This window comes from Equus quagga, chromosome 8 (genome assembly GCF_021613505.1).
Source record: "Equus quagga isolate Etosha38 chromosome 8, UCLA_HA_Equagga_1.0, whole genome shotgun sequence".
NCBI classification, from domain to species: Eukaryota; Metazoa; Chordata; class Mammalia; order Perissodactyla; family Equidae; genus Equus; species Equus quagga.
In genome coordinates, this window is record NC_060274.1 from 77,473,952 (window position 1) to 77,498,616 (window position 24,665).

Consider the following 24,665-nt stretch of genomic DNA (forward strand, 5'->3'; position numbering starts at 1 on the left):
TTGCTTCCTAAATATTTATTAGCAACTGTGTGAATGAATGGAAAAACATTTTTTCAGTCTCCACTCATAAATTACATACCTAGTTCCTGTTGCTGTTATTCAAATCTAATTTCATTTCAATACCATTATACATTTTATCTTGACCTCTCTCAGTAAAATAAGTAACCCACATTTTTAAAATTTGTTCATAATTTGGTTTTGGAATAATGCTGTAAGGACCTGCTATAGAATAGGATGCAAAGCATTAAATATTTGGCTTTCAGGTATTTCTTTCTTATTCCAAACAGCCTTGCAAAATATTATAGACCTTTATTTACAGGATAGATGTTGTCCTGGATAGAAAGAACCTGAGAAATTTAAAATAAGAATGAAAAATATGATTCATTACACTTGGTGAACTAATTTTTACTAGATGATTACTGTTCACTGCACTTAGTTGTGTTATTGCTCTGATTTTGATAAGTCTAGGGAACTGAAAGTTTGAAGATCAACTTTCCATAAGCCAAGGTATTGTTCTTAGTCTTTTGAAATATCTTCATTTATTCCAGAATCAACCAAATGGAAGGAAGTTTCTGGTTCCTGGTTCATACCCACATCTGACCTGACTTGTGTCACAGATCTACAATTTGTACTAATTTTGCTACTTTATTTTTCAATAACTTCTGCAAAGGACATTGTAAATCCTTAAAATCAGGGACTTTTTTTTTACTTTATGTATAAATACTTATCCATGATTTTATACATTTATTTAGTCTCAATCAATTTGTAAAATAATGTTTACTTATTGGCAAAAACTGTAGGTTTGTTTTTGGTTGGTTATTTTTAAAGCTATCATGCTACCCTGTTTTATTTGTTTTCCTCAGTTCCGCTTTGCTGATGGACTGGACATCACACTCATGATCCTGGGATTACTGGCATCACTAATAAATGGAGCTTGTCTTCCTGTAATGTCACTGATTTTAGGAGAAATGAGTGATAACCTTATTAGTGGATGTCTAGTCAAAATCAACACAAGTGAGTACAGTATTTACTTTCTATATTACTGGGGACTCAAAAGCATTAAATAAAACAAACATAAGCTCATAATACAGATTATTCTATTCTCAAACAATATCTACATAATATGTATTTAAGTCATTTATTGTATATTGCCAAGGACTAAAGAACCAATATCTGTATTAGTCAGCAGTCTTCAAAGAAACATATCCAGTAGGATACATCCACTACTATATATTACTATATATATATACACACACACACAAAAAGAGAGATTTCTTTTAAGGAATTGTCTCAGACCACTATCGAAGTTGTAAGTTCAAAATCTGCAGAGTGGGCCAGCAGGCAGGAGAACCAGGGGAGAACTGATGTTGCTGTTCAAGTCCAAAGGCTGTCTGTTCATGGCGTATAAAAATCGTATGAGGGGCCAGTCCGGTGGCATAGTGGTTAAGTTGGCATGCTCCGCTTCAGCAGCCTAGGGTTTGCGGTTGAGATCCTGGTTGCAGACCTACACACCGCTCATCAAGCCATGCTGTGGTGGCATCCCACATACAAAACAGAGGAAGATTGGCACAGATGTTAGCTCAGGGACAATCTTCCCCAAGCAAAAAGACGAAGATTGGCAACAGATGCTAGCTGAGGGCCAACCTTCATCACCAAAAAAAAAAAAACTCACGTGAGACCCGCTATAGCTCAGCTTGTTTCTCTAGGAATTTGAATAAGTTTCTATCAGAAGTGATGATTATATAAGAATTTAATCAAAACCTTTGGCCATTCCAGGCCACTTACTTGTAACACACCTGTTAAAAAGATAAAATCAAGAGGGACTACTTAGAGTTTCATAGTATATAGACATGCATGGCACTGTGGAACATAATGCAGCAAGGAAGCAGAACAGAGCATGGAGGACATTGTAGTACTAGAGGCAAATACCCTGAATAAAGATAAGAAGGGACTCTAGCAATCAGGTGTGGGAAAAGAGTGTTTTCATATATCTCATAGTTATAGGCATCCCTTGTGTATCGTTGCTTTTATATCATCCTATTTCAGAATCATGTCCTTTGAGGTGACGTTCCTTAGATGTAAATTCCAGCAATTCTCCTGTGCACTAACACGATATCCACAATCTTTTTTATCTGGTAGATACTGTAAATATTAGTAATTCCATGATTTTACAAGTTTTTCTACAAATTACGTAGCAGGAAGTGTCCTTATAGCTGTTCATTATAACTGGGGCAAATGTCTCATTAAAACCTGGGCTGTCCTTTAGACACTAGCCTAGCTTTGTACAGTGTGCCTCCCTCTGTGCCCTATTTCACTTTAAATGCTAATTTATACCCTCTTATTTTCTACCCAAAGGCTAATCTTTCTAATGTCCCAGTCTTATTTAAGTGAAATATATCCATTGCTTCCATCTCTATGTTCTTCCATGTGATCATCTCCTATCTACACAGTTATTAATTTTTTGATATTTTAATGAAGCTAAACTAAAGATATCATTCTGTTTGTTGAATAAATGGAACCACCAATTCACTGAGCAAATATTTATTGATTGCCCATTATGTCTGTCTCCGAATGAGTAAGGGAAGGAAGGATGGAAAAAAAGCAAGGAAGGGGGAAGGAGAGGAAGGTAGACCTAGCAACCTAAAGCAGTTGGCTTGAGAGTACTCTTTGTTAGATCTCCTCTAGAATTGATTGCCTTACCAGCTTTGGATAAGATGGGCACCACATATCTGACTGATATTGCTGTGAATTTTAATTTTTGTTCTTGTTTAAGGCTTCTTCAGGTTTCTGGAGTTTCACTGAGTGTTTTTTCAAATGTAGTTGAACATATAAAGAGGTTTGATAAAGATTTAGATAAATACATGGGTATTACTGGTTATTATAACATATTATTAAAGAGAAGTGGAGATATTAAGGAGTCTGTCAACCTTCTAGCTTTGATTTTCTGAAGGATAATAGAGGAGGATATTTGCTCCTACAAATGAAAATATAAATATAACAGCTATCATTGATCAGGGGCCCATTTTTGTGCCAGCACTGAACTTTTGCACATACTACCTCTCTTAATATTTCCAAAATGAAATTATGCCATTTTTGTCTCGTTCTAGGTACCTTTTTCAGGGTACATTTTTTTTTTTTTGAGGAAGATTAGGCCTGAGCTAACATTCTAACATTTAGAATGAATTGCAGACATCATGCTCTTCATCTCTTATGTAACCACAACATCATCACATATGATAATGTCTATGATCTTTATTTATTTATTCATTTTTCCTTTATTCCATTTATGGATTTATGGTAGGAAAAAAATTTAAAGCAGCTTATTCCAAATATCAGAATTGACAAGGTAGAAGTATTAAAACCCAGTAGAAAGTTTTAATGAGATTTAACTGAGCTAATAAAGACAATAAATATAGTTTCTAAAAAAGGTACCTAGGGGGCCAGCCCGATGGCACAGCAGTTAAGTTCACATGTTCTGCTTTGGCGGCCTGGGGTTCGCCAGTTCGAATCCCGGGTGTGGACATGGCACTGCTTGGCAAGCCATGCTGTGGCAGGCGTCCCACATATAACAGTGGAGGAAGATGGGCATGGATGTTAGCTCAGGGCCAGTCTTCCTCAGCAAAAAAAAAAAAAAAAATGGAAGCTTGACAGCTTCCACTTGACGCCTGCCACAGCATGGCTTGCCAAGCAGTGCCATGTCCACACCTGGGATTCGAACTGGCGAACCCCAGGCCGCCAAAGCAGAACATGTGAACTTAACTGCTGTGCCATCGGGCTGGCCCCCTAGGTACCTTTTTTAGAAACTATATTTATTGTCTTTATTAGCTCAGTTAAATCTCATTAAAACTTTCTACTGGGTTTTAATACTTCTACCTTGTCAATTCTGATATTTGGAATAAGCTGCTTTAAATTTTTTTCCTACCATAAATCCATAAATGGAATAAAGGAAAAATGAATAAATAAATAAAGATCATAGACATTATCATATGTGATGATGTTGTGGTTACATAAGAGATGAAGAGCATGATGTCTGCAATTCATTCTAAATGTTTATTATAGAGGTTTAAGAAAGAAAAACTGTGATAGTGGATGTTGACCACTGTTTTGTGCTGTTGATGAAATCGTGAAATTGGTATGATGTGTTTTTTACTAGAAGATATATAGAAAGGTTTGCGTAGAAAACTTGTAACCCAAGGATTATTTTAAAAACTGATGTATGATGTTGCTATCTTTGTTATACCCAACATGTTTCAATGAGCTTCATTTAAATTTTTCCCATGACTACTACTTCTAGCACTTTCACGTGTTGTTTTTCTTGGAGTTTCTAAATTATTCCCTGGGGTATCTCAAACTGAATTCTAAATACATAATCTAAGCAGGAAAGGAGAATTCTTTTACTATTACTTACACATCTGTTGCCTGAAATCAGAGATGTTCTAAAGAACTCTTTTTGAATACGAGCTCCATTGTTAATATTTCCTTATAATTTTTCATTTTGTGTGAGTGCTTCTTGAGGCCAAAGATATTATTTAAAGTTTTAGGTTAAAGAATAGGAAATAAGATGATCATTAACCAGTCTGTAGGCACTAAGTTTATTTTCTTGAGAATGCACTATATTTGGTGTGGAGAGCTATGTATAAAAAACATTGTGGCCAAATATAAATTAATTTCCTTCATAATTTGAAAATTATTTTACAGCAAATTATCAGAACTGTACTCAGTCTCAAGAGAAGGTGAATGAAGATATAATTGTGTAAGTCCAAATATAGTGTTAACTTTGTGTTTGTTGCATGCTGCTTATTCAATACTTATAAGGAACAATACCTGAAAAGTTTGTCTGATCATTAATATTACATATAAGTGGCTAAAGCAAACATGTCCTCTTTTTTCATTAGGTATATGAAATATAATTATCACAATTTTTCTTATATTTGAAAGGTATATAAATTCAAATACTTTAATACTTTGAGTTGTGTTTGACAAAATTGTTGTCAATGGGATAGTTGTTTTCGAATTTGCATTTTTATACCGATTTTTCTTCCTAGAACTGAAGTTACATATCCTAGAGGTTAAATGACTTGTTTTTTCTTCTTTCAAATCCTATTTATTACAATACTTACAGAAAAATGCACTTCTATAAACTTTAAAAACCAAAAAGATGTGTGCAACACATAGTAAAAATAATAATAAAATAAAATAAATAAAAATAGTAAAGTTTTATTCAGACTAATTTTGGAGACTAATTATTCAGACTGTTATAGTAAAGTTGTATTCAGACTAACAATTGTAGTCTGAAATAAATAATTTATAGAAACATTCTGTTTTTGTAGTTTTGTGTATTAAACAGTAGCTTTCCTTCATTACATGCGTTGAGTTTCTTAGAGAGATGCTACCTTACTGAATATATTCACTGGATTTCAGTAATATCTCACTAAAACTATCAGAGTCTTATCAGAGCTAAGTGATCCCTTATTCTTTGCCCCGAAAAGTGAAGCCTCCATGTTGCGTAACCCCAAGGGATGCCTATCACATTGCAGAGACACCCTCTGGCCATAATTCTTGACCTGCACTGTCCAATACGTTAGGCACATACACATGTAGCTGTTTAAATTTCAATTAATTAAAATTAAATAAAATTTAAAATTGTATTCCTCATTCTCAGTCGTATGCCAAGTACTCAGGAGTTACATACGGCTGGCTGCCGTATTGTGTAGCTTCTTCCTCATAGAACGTTCTATTGAACAGTGCTGTTCTGGACTACAATGTGAGTGGTGCCTCCTCGAGATGTGCTGTGCTGCATACTCAACTTTCTTTGAGGGAACATTTTTTTTTTAGCACTTTTTACATAAAACTTTTTATATTGGGTCTTTTGAAAATTCCTGATTAGGATCTAGATTTCTGCTTTCTACTTAATTCTAGTCTTACAGTATTAAAGCAGGGTTCTGATGTGCAGTAATGAAGTATGAGTTTCTTACAAAAAAAGTTTGGAACTTTTAAAAATAGGAGAGGAGGATCTATTTAAAAAACAGATAAAAGGGAGAATAAGATGAAAAGATATGTTTGTGTACAGTTATTAAACGGCTACTAAATTTATAAAGAAACATTCTTACCATTTATAATGTAGTATTTGTTATGCTATTGTATCTCAAACTAGTTTTCTGTTTTGGAAATATTTGAGATACTTGATAAAAAAAGGTTCCATAATCAAATTGACTTAGAAACACTGTATATGACAGCCTTCTCTCAGATACACGCAGGACAGATAAGCATAATAAAAGCTCCATTTAATCCAACTTTTCCAAACCTATTTGACTATAGAACCAATTTCTTCCCCTAACACCTAGTAACATCCTGCTGAACTAATATTTTGGTGAACACGTTTCGGGGAAACATTGCTATATATAACAACTTTTTTGGTGAGGATAAGATAATACCTCTTTCATCTATAATCAGGAACTGAAGAATTTTATTCTAAATTATTTTCCAAAGACAATGACTCATAGTTTTATATAATTTTAATGTTGTCTATGCCTGTGTCATGTTTGTCAGACAATTATTCTGAAAATAATTGAATCTTTTCTTGTTGAATCCAGATCATAATCATATATAGTTTCAAGATTATTGCTGATGAATATGGTGCCTCCTCTTTTGCTGTCAGGAATTAATTAATTAATTCTATATGAACTTCTAAGCAACTGGTTCCATCCTTTTTGATACTTTTGATATATCTACTATAATCTACTTGAAGATGAAAGGGCAAACTAGATGACCAAGTCAGTGTTAGATTAAGTTCAACTGTGCTTAATGTAAAATCCATCATAATAGTGGCTTAACCATGATAGAAATTAATTTCTCTCACATATAAAAATCTGAAAATAGGCAGTCTAAGGATGAAATGTAGCTCAAAAGTCATCAGGAACTCATTCTACTTCTGACTTTCTACAAGTCGTATGACCACATGCATTTTAGCTGAGCATGGAACACTCCAAATAAAATGGAGGTTCTCTTATTTAGGAAGAAGATAAAATCAGATATTAGATGATACATTAGATAGTTGGCAGTTTCTGTTGCATCAAGTTGTAGCCTAAAGTAATTCCCAAATTGTGTACAGTGGAATTGGCAAATTTTAATAGGCGATGCATTTTAAAAGGACAGGGGTGTTCATGGTCAATTAGTCTGAGACATCCTGGGTTGAGCAAAATTAAACTATTCTTTGCTTTCAAATCTTTTAATATGTTCCTATGTATTATCAGTTTCCAGAGGAGGGGGCAGTGGGAAGGCGCTAGGTATGCAGTGTTTCCCAAACTTATTTGAGGAACCTTTTTCCTCAGAAATATTGCCACAGTGATTCAGATCATAAGCTCAGGATCCAGATCATAGGTTCAGGATTCAGATTGTGGGCTCTGCCACTTTCTAACTATGGAGGCTATTGGGCAACTTCGGTAAACTTCAGTTTCTTCATCTGTAAAATGGGATATTAATACTTCCTGAAGATTTAATGATACTCAGATACATAAAGGACCCACATACAAAGTAGAGGAAGATGGGCACGGATGTTAGCTCAGGGCCCGTCTTCCTCAGCAAAAAGAGGAGGATGGCAGCAGATGTTAGCTCAGGGCTAATCTTCCTCAAAAAAAAAAATTTATTTTAATTACTTTTTCTGATTAAATACTTAATATTTTCATTATAGAAAATGTGAAAGGATAAAAGTGCACAAAGAAAATTAAATCACTTATAACCCTACTGCTAGTAAATAATAAATGTTAATTTGGGTTTATATTATTATAGACTTTTACATGTATAAGTATACATATATAACTTTAATATAATTGAGGTTAATACTGTTTATATGATTTTAACACATTTATTGAGGCATAATTTACTTATTAAAAAACCAGTTTTAAGTGTGCAATTCAATGATTTTAATAAATTTACTGAGTTGTGCAACCACCACCACAATCCATTTTTAGAACGCTTCCATCACTGTGCAAGTTTCCCTCCTTTGCAGTCACTCTCCATTCCCACTCCCAGCCCCAGGCAACTACTTATCTGCAATCACTAAAAATTAGCATTTTTCTGGACTTTGCATATGCATAGAAACATATATAGGGTTTTGCACCTGACTTATTTTATTTAGCATAATGTTTTTGAGGTTCACCCATGTTGTAGCATGTATCAGAAGCTCATTCCTTATTATTGCTTAGTAGTAATCCATTCCAGGGATGTGTCACATTTTGTTTATCTATTCACTCATTGACGGACATTGATCCTTCCTGTTTTTTGCTATTTGAAAATAATGCTTCTATAAACATTGATACATAAACCTTTGCGTAGACATATGTTTTTATTTTTCTTGGGTAGATAACAAGGAGTGGAATTGCTGGGTCATATGTTAAGATTATGCTTATCTTTTAAGAAACTGTCAAACTGTTTTCCAAAATGGCTACATCTTTTTATCTTCCCTCCAATAATGTATAAAAGTTCTAGTTTTTCCACATCCTTGCCAACAGTTGTTATTGTCTGTCTTTTTGATTATAGCCATTGTAGTAAGGGTGAAGTGGCATCATATTGTGGCTTTAATTTGCTTATCCCTAGTGATTAATAATGAGCATTTTTTCATGTACTTTTTAGGCATTCATATATTTTCTTTAGTAAAGTGTATATTCAATATTTTGCCTATTTTTTAATTTAATTTTTTGCTAATTGTCTTCATATTATTGAATTGTGAAAGTTCTTTATAGATTCTAGATACAAGTTCTATATCAGATATATGGTTGGCAAATATTTTCTCCTCGTCTAAGGCTAGTCTTTACATTTTCTTAAAAGTTTCTTTTGAACCACAAAGGTTTTAAATTTTGATGAGACACAATTTGTTTTTCTTTTATGGCTTGCCCTTCTGGCTTTAAGAATTATTTGCCTAACCCAAGATCATGAAGATTTTCTCCAACATTTTCTTCTACAAGTTTCAACCTTTTAGTTCTTACACTCAGGTCTATGATCCATTTTGAGTTTACTTTTGTGACTGTTTTGAGGTAAAGGTCTAATTTCTTTTTTGCATGTGGCTATCCATTTGTCCCAGCACTATTTCTTGAAAAAACTGTCCTTTCTCCATTGAATTACATCGAGACTTTTGCTAAAAGTCAACTGTCCATAGATGTAACAGTTAGTTTCTGTTCTTTCAGTTCTCTTGCATTGATTGATATGTATGTTATTATGCTAGTATCACATTGTCTTGATTACTATAGTCTTAGAGTTAAAATAAATAAATAAGTAAAATCAAGAAATGTTAAGTCCTCCAACTTTGTTCTTCTTTTTAAAAATTATTTTGAGTTCTTCTCAATTTCTGTATAAATTTTAAGATCAACTTGTCAAATTCTGGAAAATAGCCTGCTAGGATTTTTGACAGGGATTGCATTGAATCTGTAGATCAATTTGTCATCTTCACAACATGGATTGTCTCTCTACTTATTTAGATCTTCTTTAACTTCTCCCAATAATGTTTTGTAGTTTTCAGTGTATAAGGCTTGCATTGTTCTTTTCATTTGATTTTATAACCCATTTCCCTCTCACAATATTGCAAACATTTTTCCCACAACAATAAAGTTCAGTAAGATGATTTTTATTAAAACTATAATGTTCTATGCTGTCCTTGAACAGTCCTTCTTATTTGGAAACAGTCAATTCTCATTATTTGAAATTCTTTTCTTCTATTAAAGTCATCATGAACACTGAATTAGTGAATACTGAACCATTGCTCCTAAGGTAAATACAGGGTTAGATTCCTGTGAGCCTCTGGTCACAGCATTTTCATCAGTCAGTCAACACATAACCTCATTTTATGTGTATTTCTGTTTAAAGTTACTTTATTTAATATATATTGTTGATTCATTAACACTGAACTCATGGTCAACAGCACTATGACTCATGCCTGAGTGATGCTTATCTAACACATATTTTCTCCATAGGGTACATCACAGACTTCTTGCGTGTAGGAACACTAGACAGCACTAGCATGGTGCTTGGGAGCCATTTTAAACAGTGAAATCATCAACAAAAAGCACAAAAATGAGAGAAATTTAGTACTACATAGACCACAGAAATGACTTGTTTATAGTGTGATTGCTGAAACAAGAAGGCAGAATGTTGCCTTGTTTCAACTTGAGCTGGGAATGTCTGTGTTGGGTAACTCAGATTTTTTGCCACTCTGCACATGTTCATGAATAACAATGAAAACATCCTGAGTATTGATTTTGGGGTTACAAATAAATGTTATCAAGCAGGCAGATTTGCTGACACAGAATCTGGGAATAATGAGGATTGACTGCATGTTCCTCTGTGTTTTCCTTGGTATACTTCACTTTCCTGGCTTTCCAGCTACCTTGTTGGCCACTCTTCAGCTTTCCTTGCAGGCTCTTTCTCTTCATCCCTAACTCCACCCATGTTTGGAGAGTCCCTGAGCTCAGTCCTTCTCCTTTTCTCTTCTTTATCTACACTTCATTCTGTCTCTGCATGGGTGGTCTCAGCCAGTCCTTTGTTTTAACTACCACCTATAAGCTGACGACTTTCTAATTTACATTATGTTTAATAGGCATGCAAACTTATCATATCTAAATCAGAACACTTGATATCTCCTGCACATCTGTTCCTCTCCTAGTCTCCCACCTCTGTAGATGGCACCCCATTCATCCTGTTGCTCAAGTCAAAATCTAAGAAGTTGTCCTTAATTTCTCCTCTACCTGCATTCCTCACATCCAGTACATTGGCAGCTTTAGTTTGTTGTATTTCCAAAATATATCTAGAATCTGTCCACTTCTTTGCCCATTGGCTGCCACCATCCTCATCCAAGCCTCCATCCTTTTCACCTTGGCCGCTGCAATAGCCTCCTAACTAAACTGCCTGCTTCCATTGTGGTCACCTCCATCCATTCTACATAGAGGAGCCAGAGTGACCTTTTAAAAAGTTGGACAAATAAGATCATCCCATGCTTAAATCCTTCAGTAGTCTTCTGTTTCTCTTGGAATAAAACCTGTACAATGCACCGTGGCTAAAAGCCCTGTGTATGCCAATTTCTGCAGTCTAATTGTTTCATACCACTTTGGACTTCTTTTGTTCCTGGAATATGCTAAGTTTTTTCCTGACTCAGACATTATTAGTTCTTCTTCTCTTTCTAGAATGCTCTTCTTCTTGCTCTTTTTATAGCTGGCTCCATTTTGTCTTTTGGATCCCAGCAATAATGTCACTTCCTTAAAGAAAATTTCCTATTCACTCTATCTGCACTAGCTTTCCCAAACCAGCTTTATCCATTAGTTATTCTGTGACCTATCTCCCTATTTACTTCCTTCATAAATGACCTGAAATTCTTTTTCTTTGTGTATTGTCTCCTCCCACCAGAATATAAACTCTTCTTGAGTAGGGACCTGTTATCTTGCTCATGACTGTATCTCTAGAACCTCACACATAGTGGGCACCCAGCATACGTTAGTTAATTGACTACATTTCTGATCTGTTCTACTGTTAGATATTTAGATTGTTTTCAGCTTTGCTGTGTTGTTACTAATGTTACAATGACCATGCATCTATATTAATCTTTGTACATATTTCCTTAGGGTAAATTCCTTAAGTTGAATTTGGGTATAAATGGTTTATACATTGGTATTTATATATTTAGTAATGGTAGATATATATATTTTAAAGCATTTTATGCAATGCTTTTTAATACTATCATTTCTTTTCCCTCCTGTTCCACATACAGCTATCTTAATTACTTCAATGTAACTTTTTCAAATGAAAGTATTAAAAAATGCTGAAACAATATATAAATAGGAAATTTGTTTTAAAAAGCTAATTTCTGCTAATAATGTGAGAGAGACATACTCTAGGTGTCTTACTAGGAAAACCTAGATTCTTACATTCAATGTACTTCACTTTTTCTCATGGAGGTTTATTTTTAGTTATTTTAAGGTTGCAGCACAAATTCTCTTAATCACATGTTATGATAGATTTCATTTTTTTAGTAACAAGGGAGAAATTTGTGCCTCAGTCTCACTAACATTTCCAATAATCTTTTTTCAGGTTGACCCTGTATTATGTTGGAATAGGAGTTATTGCCTTGGTTTTTGGCTACATGCAGATTTCCTTTTGGGTTATGACTGCAGCACGACAAACCAACAGAATTCGAAAACAGTTTTTTCATTCAATTTTGGCACAGGACATCAGCTGGTTTGACAGCTCTGACATCGGTGAACTTAATACTCGCATGACTGAGTAAGAAGATGGATGTGCAGTATGTCAACTTTGTTCTTATATATGAAGTATAAATGACTTAACTGCATTTATTTACTTGTTTCAGTGACATCAACAAAATCAATGAGGGTATTGGAGACAAGATTGCCCTGTTGTTTCAGAACATTTCTACTTTTTCTATTGGCCTGGTGATTGGTTTGGTGAAGGGCTGGAAACTCACCCTGGTGACTCTATCTACCTCTCCTCTTATAATTGCTTCAGCAGCAATGTTTTCTAAGGTAGGCAAATGGCTAATGCAGTGCTGACTGGAAGCAGGAGTGTGAACCAGATGTTTGACTAGGTTTCTCAAAAAAGACATTTCTTTTTATTTTCTATGTCTCAAAATAGAAAGGAATATTATACACCACAAATACTTTTGATTTTGTTCACAATTAATCATGTTTCTATCTTCAAGTTGTTTGGCTAAAATGAGGCTTGGCTTTAATATCTTACTAACGTTAAAAAACATTCCTCTTCATTTAGTAACCTAATACAGCTTCCGGTAATAGCATGGATAAATTATTATGCCATTATACACTGGATACTGGGAGAGCCTTGTGTGTTCTAAATTCCCAGATAAATATGTTGCAATTCATTTCAGTAGAATAGAACAAGAAAGTCCTTAAACAGTAAACACTTAAACACTTGTTTTATTTTAGCCATTTCAAGTTTGTATTTTTTATAAGGCTCTGAATTACATTCAGAATGGTCTATTTTTATGTACTGTGTAAATCTATTTCAGTTTTTTAAACAAATGATGTATTTGCATTCTAATATATTTTTAGCTCTGTTATACTGTGAGTATACCAAAAGATATTAATCTATTTACAGCCTGGTTTTGAAACCAATGCTGTTTGTGAAGTCCAAAAACAACCAATATATCCCTAATATCTCTCTCCAAATCAAGTCTTTGGTAATCCTACCAATGTGTATACCCATCTCCTAGATTGGAGGCACAATGTATTCAAGCTAATTGTTCTTTATGGAAATCAAAGCCATAAAATTCACTGGGTTTATTTGCTGGCAATATACAAATTCAACCAGTAAGAATTTTCAGCAATAAAAATATTCTATGGTTGAGCAATTCCATAAAAATAGGCTTGGATATTTAGACAACAAATCTTTATTTAGTGTGACTTCTAGTGTTAACCTTGTAACCTTTATCAAAATCTTCATCCCCAGCTTATTTGAAATGAGGACCTCTCTGTAGGAAGATTACCCACAGTATGTTACTAAGATCAGGGCCTTAAACTCAACTGCCCAGGGAAGTGAAGTGGAAAAGGAGCTTAAAGGCAACAGCAGTGAGGAATCTAAGTTCTGCTGTTGTATTAACTGATTGTGAATAGAAAGCAAGTAAAGGTCAAAGTTATCCAAATAACTAAAAAGTCCAGGGTGGATGGTTTCTAGCTTCCTTCAATTCAGTTTAATTTGGCAAACATTTATTAAGTACTCACTGTGTACAAGGTTTTTTGCTGGGTGCTGCTTCCCCTCCAGTAACATATTACAGAAATAATTATCTTTATTAAGTGAATTCAGAAAATAATGAGTATTAGTCAGTTTATGCCACCTACATACTTTGCCAATCATCTGAGCATGTCTTATGTGAAAACAACTCCAATTATGTGGAATGTATTTTGAAAGTAAATAAGTTTTTTATGTGAGTAGGCAGCAGTTAAAGACTCACAACTCTCAGGACAATTTCCCTGCTCCTTTTCATTGAACTGTTGTGCTAATTACTAAATTAAATCCTTTGCTAATTAAGGGAGTAGTGAGTGGGATATATAATGGAGAAAAAGGTACATTCTGATTAAAAAGTTTTGAGAAATCAGGTAAACTTACCTAATATCACCAAGAGTGTTATTCTCCTCTCTGTCTCTCTCTCTGAAATCTCACCTCTTAGTGTGGAGACACAGCTTTTACTAGGCAGGCTGCATTGTGCAGTAATAGCTTCAGGGGTCACACCCCAGACATATGCAAGATCATTGTCCTCTTCCTGCCACAATCCCCTGACCCATACCCTCTGGAAACCTTGCTTTTTACATAATAACAAATCAAATCAAGGCAAGTAAGGCTCACTAGTTTCCAGAGTACACCTAAAAAGAGCTATGTCCTTAATATCTGTCTCCAAATGAAGTCTTTCCCAATTGTATTAATATAGATACTCATCTTCTAAGTTTTTAAAAACACAGAAAACAGTGAAGCTCTACTTTTTGTTGTTAGTGCCATCGAGTCAGTTTCGACTTCTAGCGACCCTGTGTACAGTGGAGCAGAACCCATTCTGGTCTTTTTGCACCATCCTCTCATTTTTGGGTGCTCTATCAGAATAGCACCCAGATGCTCCACTACTATTCATAAGATTTTCATGACCAACTTTTTTGGAATGGGGTGGCCAGGTCCTTCTTCCTAGTCTGTCTAGTCTGGGAGTTTCACTGAAACCTGTCCACCATGGGTGACACTGCTGGTGTTTGAAATACTGGTAGCATAGCTTGCAGCATCACAGCAACATGCAGCTGCCACATATGACAACTGACAAATGGTAGTGTGGTTCTGTGACTGGGAAATGAACCCTGGGCCTTGGCAGTAAGAACACCAAATGTTAGCCACTAGACCACCAGGGCTGGCTGAAGCTCTACAAGTAGAAGGAAAAATAGAGATTTTGATTCTAGGTTACTTTAGGCTAAGCTCTTTCACTGCTGTGAGACTTTAAACAGGCAATATCTGCGGCCATTGGTTTCCTCATCTGCAAACTAACAAGATTAGATTAAGTGATATTAAGTACCTTTTCGATAATAAAATTCTGTTATTATAGATTCTTCCTGAATTAAATTCTTTGCACATTGTTACTACCCCAGAGTCTTCTTTGGTTAACTGTGGTTGTGGTTTATTACAGATAGTCATCTCATTAACCAGTAAGGAATTAAACGCCTATTCCAAAGCTGGGGCTGTAGCGGAAGAGGTCTTGTCATCAATCCGAACTGTCATAGCCTTTGGGGCCCAGGAGAAAGAGATTCAAAGGTCTGTCCATTTAATTCTGACAATATATGCTTGGTTTTATTTTCCCCCAAGGTTATTACATTGTGTTTTGTCTTTTTAAGGTATACACAGAATCTAAAAGATGCAAAGGATGTTGGCATAAAAAAGGCAATAGCTTCAAAACTCTCCCTTGGTGCTGTGTACTTCTTTATGAATGGAACCTATGGACTTGCTTTTTGGTATGGAACCTCCTTGATTCTTAGTGGAGAAGCTGGTTATACCATTGGAACTGTTCTTGCTGTAAGTCTTATTTTGAGAACAAAGGTAACTGGCCTAGATAATCTTTTCCTACCTAGAGTTTAGTAAAAGTTTCTCTTTGAATGACAATGAATATTTTAAGATGAATGGCTTTAATGAATAAATATTTCTTTCCTTCAAATGAGTTATACACACCTTTAAATTATAGTTATGAGTTGACAGGATTTACTCATCCAGTACATTTTAGTGTCTTCTCAAAACACTATGCTTTTAGCAGAATCATAATTGAATTCTGCACTGAGAGACAGAGTTTTCTTAATCTAGCAGTCAAAAAGATCAGTCTCTAGTGAGACTTTTTCCTTTCAATCTTGCTGAGATAAGATGGCACTCTACATTTACTTGCTAAATGTCTTCCTCTGGAAATACTCTGTAGATTGGATTCTCCTGCCCTTCCTCTGTCCTTTTACCATATAGTAATGTTAAAAGCAGACGATAAACAGTTCTGTCCAACAGCACAATTTAGAGTTTTTCAAACTCTTAGGGTTTATGCATTAAATTATAATTTATTCAGTCCTCCTCCCAAATTTCAGTAATAAACAGATCAGTCCAGGATTAAGAACCATTTGTCTTGCTGAACTGAATTGATCTGGTCTATATACTTCAATTCTCATTTGGCCTTCCCATTCTATGTAGATTTTTTTTCTTTCAACTAAAGTCATCTTTTGAATTTGAGACTTCCCTAGTTAAGCCATTAAGCTATTCATTTATTTCATATTAATAAAATGAGTTTATTATATTTCATATAAATGAACTCTGAGGAATTTTTGGCTCATCCTTGCTCCTCAGTTTATGTGTGACTGTGGGCAAATGACTTGCTAAGCCTTAGCTTCCTTATCTGTAATATAGGAAAAATAGCGCCTAGCTTGTGAGATTCTTTCCCTATTTGACTTTTTACAGAGATGGGTCTGTCAGAAAATGGACAATAGTCCCATAATGCAAGAATTCAGAAAAGTTTGGGCAGAAATAGTACAATGTCTTTAAGATAGTAGAATCTATCACATCCCTCTTTTTAAAAATCAAGAGGTTAACCAGCTAGGAGGAGAGTGCAACTCACCTCCTCACCTAACCAAGTTTATGTATGGCCAGCACTCTTCAGTGAGCAGATTTTTCTGCTCAGACCTCCCAGCAGGTGATAATGACAAGACTATGGGATAATCACAAGTTGTTCCACATTAGAAAAAGGGCAAGTACACTTGGATTAACTGATGTTTCCTTTATATTTGGTAGCATCTTACAGTCTTTCCTACCGAATTTCTCCAATATCTCTCTGTGATTCTCAGCCAAGTATACACTTCATTCTGTTATCCCTCTTATATAACAGAGGAAGGATAAATATTATTTTTTTGTTCCTGTAGGTTTTCTTTAGTGTAATCCATAGTAGTTATTGCATTGGAGCAGCAGCCCCTAACTTTGAAAACTTCATGATAGCCCGAGGAGCTGCCTTTAATATTTTCCAGGTTATTGATAAGGTAAGACTTCTAATTGCTTTGGAAGATAACCACTATTACTGCAAGAGGGAAACCAGAAAACGGGTACCCACATTTCACTAAAAGAAAAAGGACAAAATCCATGTTGGCCAATTGGTTATGGAAAGAGATTGTTTTAACTTTTCTGTAAGGAGATTGTATTTTATTGAAACCTTCATGTCTAACTCAATGCACTTCTGAAAGCACTGTAAAAGGAAACCATCTTAAAAACTATTTTTAGGATATAGAGAGTGTCAGCTTAATCCCTTGGAGATGTATAATGTTCTCTTTGTTTTTCTAAGAAACCTGCTATAGATAACTTTTCAACAACAGGATTTAAACCTGAATGTATAGAAGGAACTGTGGAATTTAAAAATGTTTCTTTCAGTTATCCATCAAGACCATCTATCAAGGTAGGTTAAATTTAATTATAGAATTGTAAGGTTCTCTGTTATTATCTTCTACTGGCTAAAATCTCCTCTTATGAGATTATTTAGGGTCATTTTGACCAAGATTTGGCTACTTTACTTAGAGACTTTAGGAAAGAGAGAGAAGGGGAGGGAGGGAGGAAGAAAGGAGAAAAGGAAGGAAGGTTCAGTAATGGACAAATGACTAGAAGAACTAGTTACATTTTGCAGCCTTGTTTCTGTAGTCTGCTGACTAAAACATTTTCAACTCCCTAGAATGCCTCCACTCTGATTTTGGAAGCACACCAAAATGTCTTGGATTGATGGTGCCACCTATTGGTGATCCCTGGATGTTATCCCACTCAACAGATAACTCATTTTAACCTCCTAGTTTCTAACCTGAGGGTATTATGCATATGTTGTCCCTTTCCCTTCTCCCTTCCCTAGGCCTTTAACTGCACCAGCATTTGTGTCTCAGGTACTTTCTCAGTTTTACAGTTTTACACTCATGCACACATAGTCCTCCCTTTATCATTCACCCTTTGACAAGATCTTGTGAAAATGTGTCTGTCTTGTCTGTTGTCTTCCTCTTTTCATTTTATTAGTGTATTTACTCAAAAAAGTAGTTACTGTTAAAGATTAACTACAAATAAAATAGCTGTTTCATAGAAAAAGGAGGACATGACTTTAAGTGAAATAGATAAAACTACTAATGCCATCAAACTTTTAAAGTATGCAAATATCCCCTGTAGAATTCGCATCAAAAAAAAAAAAAGATTTACCTTCTCCTACTTCCTTATTTTTCTTTGATTGAATTTCTCTTTCCAAAGCTCTTTTTTTAAAAAAAAAATTTGTTACCTAATTACCGTTATTGGAATTGTGTTGTCTTCTACTGTTTTTCTTAACATCAATAGAGTATTTCAACTGCATTTTGTAACTGCATTTGGGTTGGCTTCCTGGAGACTTAAGCACCACTGGGACCGTTATATTGCATGGTAGAGTGCTCTCTGTTTTTTTAAACAACTATTTTTCAAATGAACTTTTGAAACATAGCCCCTTTTGTTAAGCTGAAGAATGAACAAATCTTTTTTAAAAAATAGTCCACCCTCTTTAAATAAAAGACAGATTCTTTCGAGGAAAGAACAGAAACTAACTCTAGAGTAAAAGTACAGGTGGGAGGGGAGGCACTCCCACTGGGGGTCCCTGATTTCTCACCTCGTTTAAAGGCCTTTTCCCTGCTTTGCCCTTTGCAGGTTTTGTGTTTGGCTTGTTTAAAGAGTCTGTTTCTTTACAAGTGGTGAGATCAAAGTCAGAGTCCAAGGAGAGATTCCCCTGTTTGGGGCTGAATACATACAAATGCATGCAAAGACGGCTGAGAGTCTCTCAACAGGATTGCTATTGTCATTTTGGGAGAGTAATTATTTGCGAGACGTCTCTCACATTGCAGGTCCCTGGGACGCTAAATGCTAGTAGCAACCCCTAGTTATTGAGATAATTTTAAAAGTCCTATCCCCCATGTTGAAACGTCCCCATGAGATCCACCACTAGAGAGAGAGGGTTTCTAATGGCAGACTCCCAGCCATGGGAGTCGCTAAGGAATCTTGCCAGTTGTTTTACTTTGGAATCTATTTTGCAATAAGGTTAAGTATATTCTAAGGAAGAACTTCCTTAAATAGCTCACAGAGATATCTGGCAAGATTTCATTCAATTGTTTCAAATTAAAAGATAAAACTTTTACTAACTTGGTAATCATGAAATTTATTTAAGTATTTTAGTTGAAAATGTGAACAGTTTGCTGTAGCTAGTTAATATTTTATGAGTACTCAATTTAGTTCTCCTCTTTATGTAGAGAAATGATGAGAGATTCTTTTACTGTTATTTTCCAAAGTTATGTAAGTTATTATTATATATAAACATGAAACAAACATAACAAGATCTAATTTTTTAAGTACCACAGAAGAATTCATTTTGTTTATGATTATACATTGAATTTCTGAAAATATATAAATCATATTCTCACTTACCCTAGTTTTATGGAATTTTTTTCCCATACATCCCAATAGATTCTGAAAGGTCTGAATCTAAAAATTAAGTCTGGAGAGACGATAGCCTTGGTTGGCCCCAACGGCAGCGGGAAGAGTACAGCAGTCCAACTTCTGCAGAGATTATATGATCCCGACGATGGCTTTGTAAGTGCAGCTAGCAAAATGATGAACAGTCCACATGACAGGATTTGGAAATCCCACCTATTACTGGGAGCTTACAGCTATGTCGATCTTTAATTTTTAACAGTGGAGCTGGGAGAGAAGCCATATTGTTTTCTTTCTGGCATATTCATTTATTCAACAAATATTTATTGAGCACTCACTGTATGCTATTCTGGCACTGTTCTGGGTGCTAGGGGATACATGGGTGAACAAAGTTTACATTCTAGTAAGTAGAGAAAGACAATAAATAAAATAAGTAAATTATGTAATATGTTAAAGATAATAAATGCTTTGGAGAAAAATAACATAGTAATTTTATAGTACCTAGAACTTACCAAGAATTTCAGTTTCTCAGAACATCCCAGAGGAATGATATCTGTGGAAAATATGCTCACTTATTTTTTTTTTTGTCATCCATAATATTGCACTTAACTTTCTCATCCTTGTAAATAGTATAGAGAATGAGACTATGATAGTCACAGAAGCGTAATTCTTACCCTTCTAGTCAGGTTTTCAACTGTTATTTTTAAAAGAAAATCTACTCTCCTAGAGCCTGGCTTCACTTATATTTGACTTCTAAAGTCTTCATTTCGAGTATCCTAGACCCATGTGTCCATGATAATACTGAGTAAATAAGTTATTGGATAAGCATTCTGTATGTGTTGCATACAACACCCATGCCCAGACAGAATCCCGGAGTTGGTGAGAAAGAGAGACTCTGTGAGTTATAATTATCACACCCTGGCTTCTGTCATCAAATATGTTTGTGTAATGGGTAAAGGCACTGTCTGTGGAGAATACAGCATTCATTTACTATTATTTATAGCCATGAATAGAAGACACTTTTGTCTTTGGCAGGGGAATGGGATGTTGAAGAGAAATAAGGAAAGGTATCTCCTAGAAAAAAATTTTAAGGTCACATCAATCTTAAAATAACAAAACTGAAGTTTGTTACATGTGTCTACCTGATAATTGTGGCTTCTAGAGTATATATCTTCTTAATATCTAATTTGTGAATGGAATAAAGATATTCAGGTGGTTTGGCAAATTTTAAGTCAATTTTTTTTAGGTTGTGTTGGTTCCTATCTACCAGAAAGTCTTTTGACAATACACATGCTATAAGTATTTTATCAAAATAGAGTCAGTCTTTGATTCTTGAAATAACCTGCTTCTCAGCTTATGGTTTGAACTAGTGAAAAAGACTCTAAAACAAAACAAAGTCATGACAACATGATTCATTCCTTTGGATTGGCAGATCACGGTGGATGGGAATGACATCAGAACTTTAAATGTACAGCATTATAGAGAACATATTGGAGTGGTCAGCCAAGAGCCTGTCTTGTTTGGGACCACCATTAATAATAATATTAAATATGGACGAGATGACGTGACCGATGAAGAGATTGAGAAAGCAGCAAAGGAAGCAAATGCTTTTGATTTTATTATGGAGTTTCCCAGTGTAAGTACACCATGTAGCCTGTGTCCCTAGTGTGGAGCTAAAGCTCTGCAATATTCCCGAATAAGGTAACCAAACAATAACTTCTACAGTGTAGGGAGAGGGTGATTAATTTTTGGATTGTCTTAGATGAAACATCTATAAATCAGAGAACATGGTAACAATGAAAAGAAGAAATGTATCATTGAAAAGTTAATTTTTAAAAATAATATTTAGTTCTTACTTGTTCTAACTACAAATGGAAAAGGAAAAAATGTGAAGAGTATGTTAAAGTATAACAAAGAAATATGAGGCAAAATCATGAGTTCAAGCTGAAAAATAATGTCTGCAAAAATATTGATTTGGGAGGCCATCTTGTGGCTAAGAGTGGGAATGTCACACACCATGTTCAGATTGGTTCTGTGATAAGGCAAAAGGAAAACTACGATCGTTTTTAGAGGCACATGGAGCTAATATTAGACGAAAGTGTGAAATAATACTCAGAAAGAGTAAACGAAAATTCTTGTTACTAGGACATATGGGATCCTAGTGGGTATTTAGATTTGGTACAGAACTATAAAACCATTTATTTACGTTTCCCAAAGTATTCATTCGTTAATATCACCTGAAATTGTTGTGGGAAGCACCTTGTAAAACATGAAAGGATGAGATTTGAAATTAAAATGCAGAAAAGAGGGGCCAGCCCCCTGGCCAAGTGGTTAAGTTCGGGCACTCTGCTTCAGCAGCCCAGGGTTTCACTGGTTCAGATCCCGGGCGCAGACATGGCATCGCTCGTCAGGCCACACTGAGGTGGCATCCCACATGCCACAACTAGAAGGACCCACGACTGAAATACACAGCTATGTACTCAGGGGATTTGGGGAGAAAAAGAAAAAAAATGACAACAGTTGTTAGCTCATGTGCCAATCTAAAGAAAAAAAAAATACAGGTAAAATCCACCATCCCAGAGAGGGACAATAACAAAAAAATTCACTTTACTGGATATATTTTATAAAACACACTCCATGGGTCTTAATAATTTTGTTCTTTCATTTTTTTTTTACAAAAACTTTGTTATGCCAGTAATTACCTCCTATTCCCATAATTTAGGGTCATAATTAGGACAGCAAACTCATTAAGGGCTTGAGGTCATTTTTTGCCTTGTGATTTGGGAAAACACAGACTTCCTTTTTTTGACCTTATGCCACTTTCAATGACTTCCTTTCCTCAAAACACCAATGATCTTCAGTTTCCCACTTTGGATTAGGGAGCTTTCTGGTGCCTCTTAAATTATACGCTCTAAGTTACTACTTGCATTTACTAAAAGTCTATTATTTAAATAAATATATCTCTTGCTATAAATCTATTAGTAAGTCCTAAAGATATAATCCAAAGAACAAATTAAATATACAGGTTTACCATGAAGGAAATTAAATTCCACAGCCATTGTTAATCAGAGAAATAAGAATAAGCCTAATAAAAAATAATAGTTCCAGAAATGGTTAATTCAGATAGGTGAAAAATTGGAGAAAATTATGCCATTACTTCCATGATATACTCATATTTTTAAGTTAATATTTTAGGAATAACTGAAACTCACTAGCCTTTTCCCATAAACAACTATAAAACTGGCTAAAATATATGAGGCATAGGACAAGTGTTTCCAAGCATTAGATGAGAGGTAGTACAAGACTATAATTCCTGAGAGAAAGGAAACTCATGAATAAACTCTATGAATTTGCAGCATTCTGCCTGGGAACACATTTCTGACCACATCTCAGTGAACTGGAATCCAGAGAGAACATGGCAGCAGCCCCACTGAGCTGAGAGGCAGAAATCAGATTTTAGGACAGCTTAAGCAACTAGAGACTCAATGAGAGAAGTGTAGAGTTGAGGTTGGGGGCAGAAGTCCGTGTAGACATCCCTTGAGAATTGTCCTCCGAGTATAACACTACCCAAGGCTTACCAGAGAGCAGCTGCTACAAAGCTGAGAGTTAAACAGAAATACTAGAATTCAAGCAGTGCTGTGGGGATGTTGAAAACACAGCCAAGCCAAAAGTGGAGAGATCATATTAACACCTTTTTAATACCTCAGGCATGTAGCTAAAACACCAAAAAAGAAAAGAAAGTACACCTCAAGAATAAAGACCACACCTTAGAGCAAGGCTGACTCTAGATCTGCCCTAACAAAGTGTGAAACCGAGCCAGGACAAGATCCCCAGAGGAGACAGAATTTGGAGTTTGGGTCCTGCCAAATTTCGAGGCTTTCTACAGATTCACCCCAACAAAGCATAAAACCAAGATTACACAAGTGCAAGATGATTGGTCAGTATTTGAATTGCCTACTAGAACAAAAATCAACATTTTTTTCAGAAGAAAACAGAATTCAGAGTCGTTCTAACATACCGTGCAGAGTGTTCAGTATATATTCTACAATAATTAGATATGCAAAGAAACAGGAAAAATATGACCCATAGGCAAGAAAACATAATCCCAAATGCTTTTGCACTTCAGAAAAGCTTCAAAATGCATGAGGCAAAAACTGATACACCTGAAAAGAGAGAGAAAAATCCATAATTTTAGTTGAAGTCTTCAGTATTTGATAGAACAAGTAGGAAGAAAATCAGTAAGGATATAGATGTCCTGAACAATACTATCAACCCGCGACATCCGACTGACATTTATTGAACACTCCAACCAATAACAGCAGAATATAATCTTCTCCTGTGCACATAAACAATATTCTCGGCCATTAAAAAAAACTTTGCAATTTACAAAAAAGACAAAACAAAAAATATATTTGAAGACCATAATAAAACTATAGAAATCAATAGCAGAAATATATCTGGAAAATCCACAAATATTTGAAAATTAAATAACACACTTATAAGTAATCTATGGCTTAAAGAGGAAGTCTCAAGAAAATTTAAAAACTATTTTGAACTAAAAATGAAAATAAGGGGCCAGCCCTGTGGGATAGTGGTTAAGTCCAGCGTGCTCCACTTCAGTGGTTCCGGTTTGCAGGTTCTGATCTGGGCAAAGACCTATGCACTCATCAGGCCATGCTGTTGCAGTGACCCACATACAAAATAGAGGAAGATTGGCACAGATTTTAGCTCAGGGCTAATCTTCCTCAAGCAAAAGAAAGAGGAAGATTGGCAACATACGTTAGCTCAGAGTGAATCTTCCACACCAAAAAAAAAAAAAAAAAAAACGGAAACAATCCAAATGTTCATCAGCACCTGAATGGATAAATAAATCATGATTGATAGATTGCCAGATGAAATACAAGATTTACAGTTAAATTTGAATTTCTGATAAATAGCAAGTAACTTTTTTGGTATAAGTCTGTCCTAAATACTGTATGAAACATACTTATACTAAAAAAGTATTCATTATTCATCTGAAATTCAAATTTGACTGAGCTCCATGGGTTTTCTTTAATGCATTTTTATTTGTTTTTGCTAAATTTGGCAACCCAAGGTAGAATTATATTGTGTGGAACACTACTCGGAGCGAACTACTGATAAACACAGCATGGGTGAATCTCAGAAACATTATGGTAGGTAAAAGAAGA

At 35.1% G+C, this 24,665-nt stretch overlaps 1 protein-coding gene across 1 annotated transcript in view; it reads left to right on the forward strand.

The window, feature by feature from the left end:
* Positions 1 to 24,665, forward strand: part of ABCB5 (ATP binding cassette subfamily B member 5) — a 112,020-nt gene that overhangs the window by 5,560 nt on the left and 81,795 nt on the right. The window contains exons 3-12 of the mRNA XM_046670406.1: positions 864 to 1,014; positions 4,699 to 4,753; positions 12,073 to 12,264; positions 12,350 to 12,521; positions 15,173 to 15,297; positions 15,378 to 15,555; positions 16,929 to 17,042; positions 17,342 to 17,452; positions 19,510 to 19,635; positions 20,909 to 21,112. Coding sequence (XP_046526362.1) covers positions 864 to 1,014; positions 4,699 to 4,753; positions 12,073 to 12,264; positions 12,350 to 12,521; positions 15,173 to 15,297; positions 15,378 to 15,555; positions 16,929 to 17,042; positions 17,342 to 17,452; positions 19,510 to 19,635; positions 20,909 to 21,112 — 1,428 coding nt within the window. The remainder of the gene's footprint in view (positions 1 to 863; positions 1,015 to 4,698; positions 4,754 to 12,072; positions 12,265 to 12,349; positions 12,522 to 15,172; positions 15,298 to 15,377; positions 15,556 to 16,928; positions 17,043 to 17,341; positions 17,453 to 19,509; positions 19,636 to 20,908; positions 21,113 to 24,665) is intronic.